At 37.1% G+C, this 3,433-nt stretch overlaps 1 protein-coding gene across 1 annotated transcript; it reads left to right on the top strand.

Annotated features, from left to right (window-relative positions):
* Positions 1-422: 422 nt before the first annotated feature.
* LOC110034146 lies at positions 423-3,433 on the top strand. The gene is made up of 4 exons (XM_020738431.1): positions 423-669; positions 2,671-2,855; positions 2,954-3,113; positions 3,270-3,433. Exons 1-4 carry the CDS (start codon positions 423-425, stop codon positions 3,431-3,433), a joined length of 756 nt encoding a protein of 251 aa, XP_020594090.1.

Raw genomic sequence — 3,433 nt, 5'->3', positions numbered from 1 at the left:
CGATGGGTATAACTGACATTTAACTGACAATTGGCAATATCGATGGGTATAACTGACATTAATATCTATGGAGATTCACAGTTGATTATTCAATAGGTTGTTGGACAATATAGAATTTTGATTAGAACAATATCATCGTATCATCGTTATACAATGAAGTTATTGGAACAGATTCCAAATGTGATGATGTGTAGAATCCCAAGAGGGGAGAATACTCTTGCAGATGCTTTAGCCAGACTCACCAAGGAATTTGCATGTCCACATGAAAGTTTCATTGAGATAACTGTTCATGGGCTTCAAGTTCTATCTCAAATTGATATTATCTCAAATTGATTTTCATTGAGATAACTGTTCATGGGCTTCAAGTTCTATCTCAAATTGATATTGATACCTTGGATAAATTGGGTAGAGAAGAAACGATAATGGTAACTACAGAAAATGCAGAAGATTGGCGTCAACCTTTTATAGAATATTTGCAAATAGAAAAGTTGTCGGATGATAAGTCAACGGTGCATGAGATAAGGAAAAGAGCTTTGCCGTATGCCTTAATAGATAATGTTATGTACCGAAGATCTTTCGACCAATGGTGGTTGAGATGCGTGAACGGTTTAAAAGCTCAAGAAACCGTTAAGGATGTACATTCAGGACTTTGTGGTGCTCATCAGCCAGGTCCTAAAATAAAAATGAAAATCAAAAGGCTAGGATATTACTGGCCTGCGATGATGACCGACTGTATGAGAGTTGCCAAAAGTTGTCATCAATGCCAAGTACACGAAGTGGTCTTCCATCAACCTCCAAACGTGTTGCACCCAGCAATATCGTCATGGTCGTTCGAGTGTTGGGGTACAAATTTAGTGGGTCCAATAGACCCTCCATCTTTGAAGGGACATCGGTTCATACTCGCTGCAACAGATTATTTTTCAAAATGGGCAGAAGCAATACCTCTTCGGGAAGTGAAAGCACACCATGTTTTGCAGTTGTTCAAAAATCAAGTTGTCTACCATTTTGGGGTACCATGCAGGATCATCTCAGATAATGGGTCTGCATTCAAAAATACAAAAATCAATAACTTCGTCAGAAGACACAGAATAGATTGGCATTATTCTACAATTTATTACCCGAAGGCTAACGAATTGGTCGAGGCTTTTAATAAGACTCTCATCCAAATTCTAAAGAAAACCTTGGACGAAAACAAAAGAAATTGGCACGAGCAGTTATTAGAAGCCTTATGGCCCTACAGGACTACATTCTGAACTCCAACTCAGTCTACACCTTACGCTCTTGTGTATGGGTCTGAGGCTGTGCTACCTCTAGAAGTTTAACTTCCGTCTCTCAGAGTTGCTGTCACCAATAAAATTACACTGAAGAGAATGCCAGATTACTACTAGAAGAATTAGAAAGCTTGGAAGGAAAATGACTGATAGCACAATAAAATCTGGAATTATATCAAGCTAAAATGATTCAAGCACACGACAAACTGGTTCACCCCAGGACTTTCAAAGTCAGTTACTTGGTTCTTGTGCTTAGAAAACCTATTCTTGCACATCACAAAATAAGAGATAAATTTGAACCAACATGGGAAGGACCATTTGTCATTGAAAAGGTTTACTCTAGAGGCGCTTATCAATTAATAGATTGTCAAGGACAATAGCCTATGCTTCCTGTCAATGGATGATATCTGAAAAAATACTACGCGTCATGATGTTTCAAAAGAATAAACTTTAGAAATAAAGTCTTGTTTTTAGAAGCGTCGACGTTCTGGTTGTAACTAGGTCCAAACTTGAATTTGTAATAAAAATATACTTGAATATAAAAAACTAATTTTGCAATAAATTCCGTCTATATAATTCTATATATGACACGATGCTCTTTTCTCTTCCACAGCCCAAATGTTTAAAAAAAACATTATATATATATATATATATATGTATATATATATATAAATATAAAAAATTAATGAAATCATATTGTTCTTGCTTAAGTCTGGTCTGACATATTGATTGTTTTCTTGCTTTGGTGTAGGAAAATGTCAGGAGGAAGACTGATTTAAACCTTCAAGAATGGCATGAGTTTTGCCCTTAATAAAGAGAAGTTTGAAGAAGGGGCAGTGATTGAATTTGACCTCAACTTTGACCAAATAGAGTTGGACTACGAAAGTTCAGCCTTAACCGTAGTCAATAGAGAAGAATTTTGAGAGCAAAAGGTCGTTTTAAAATTTAGAAATAAGAATCAATTCACCGCTGGGAAGAAGAGCAAGTTAGAAAAGATTGATGAAGCAGAATCTAGTAATGCTGTGATTAATAGGGTGAAGTCGATGGTAATGACTTCAAAAGGCGAGCTTGTTGGTGCTACCCCTACCGACGTTTAGTCGGAAGGTAAAGCAAGTCTCACTCGCAAGCAGAAAGGAAACCAAAATCACCGCATCCATAAGATGTTGGAACAGTTAAAAGAAAAAGTGGAAAATGAAAACATTATTGCACAAATGAGAATTAAATTAAAAGAGAAAACTGCTCATCGGTCAGTTTAAGTGCCATCTCAACCAGTGAAGGCTGAAGAAATGGTGATTTCTAAGAAAGCAAAGACTGAAGAAAGATCTATGGAGGTTGAGCAATACATTCCTCAATTTGTAAATAGAACACGTTCTTTACAAATTATTTCGAATTATTCCAGAACATGAGCTGAAAAAATATGAGAAAGTAAGAAAGCAGAACTTCGAGCATTTTCAGAGGCTTCAAGGAAAGTATGTTAATATACTTGAAGGATTGGAATTGCACACCAATGTATTCATATTGACAGTGAGCAGTAGTAAGAAGTTGTGGAGCGTGTCTTTTTGGAAAGAGACATGGGTTGTGCTGGTCAGTTAAGAAGAAGAACATATTACGAGCCCAAGAAGTGGAAATGTGGTAAAGGAAGGGTTACAATACAATATGGTTGCAGTTACAATTTTGCTCAGGACAAGGAAGGAAATCCACCTGGAATGATTTGCCACGACAAAGTTGACCCCTTACCATCATTCATAAAGAGGATGATTAAACGATTGGTGACTTGGCATACCTTACCGGCAGATTGTATTCCCAATAGCTGCATAGTTAATATCTACGTGGCTGGTGACTGTATTCCTCCGCATGACGATCATCATGATTTTGCGAGACAATTTTGTACAGTCTCATTCATCAACAAATGCAACATTATGTTCGGTACGGAAATTTAAATTGTCGGTGATGGAAAATTTCGAGGTTCTGTGGAGATCCCTTTACCTGTGGTATCAGTTTTGGTTTTGAAAGGGAATGGTGCTGATGTAGCTAAACACTACATCCTTGGAGTACTATATCCAAGAGTTTCTATAACCTTCAGGAGAATGAATGAAGACAATATGTCATTCCGTTTTAGGCCTGATCCTGAGATAGAGAGCTTACAGCCTTATGAGCTATGA

This window comes from Phalaenopsis equestris, unplaced genomic scaffold (genome assembly GCF_001263595.1).
Source record: "Phalaenopsis equestris unplaced genomic scaffold, ASM126359v1 Scaffold001360, whole genome shotgun sequence".
Classification (NCBI taxonomy): Eukaryota; Viridiplantae; Streptophyta; class Magnoliopsida; order Asparagales; family Orchidaceae; genus Phalaenopsis; species Phalaenopsis equestris.
Note: the sequence above shows the minus strand (reverse complement) of the source record. Positions and strands in the feature narration are given on the sequence as shown.

Excerpts from the sequence above, each read along its gene's own strand:
- LOC110034146 (XM_020738431.1), top strand. The coding sequence starts at position 423 with ATGGTAACTACAGAAAATGCAGAAGATTGGCGTCAACCTTTTATAGAA. Across the intron at positions 670-2,670 it reads TTGTGGTGCTCATCAGCCAG|AACATGAGCTGAAAAAATAT; the intron begins GTCCTAAAATAA and ends GAATTATTCCAG. Across the intron at positions 3,114-3,269 it reads TATCTACGTGGCTGGTGACT|TTTTGGTTTTGAAAGGGAAT; the intron begins GTATTCCTCCGC and ends CTGTGGTATCAG.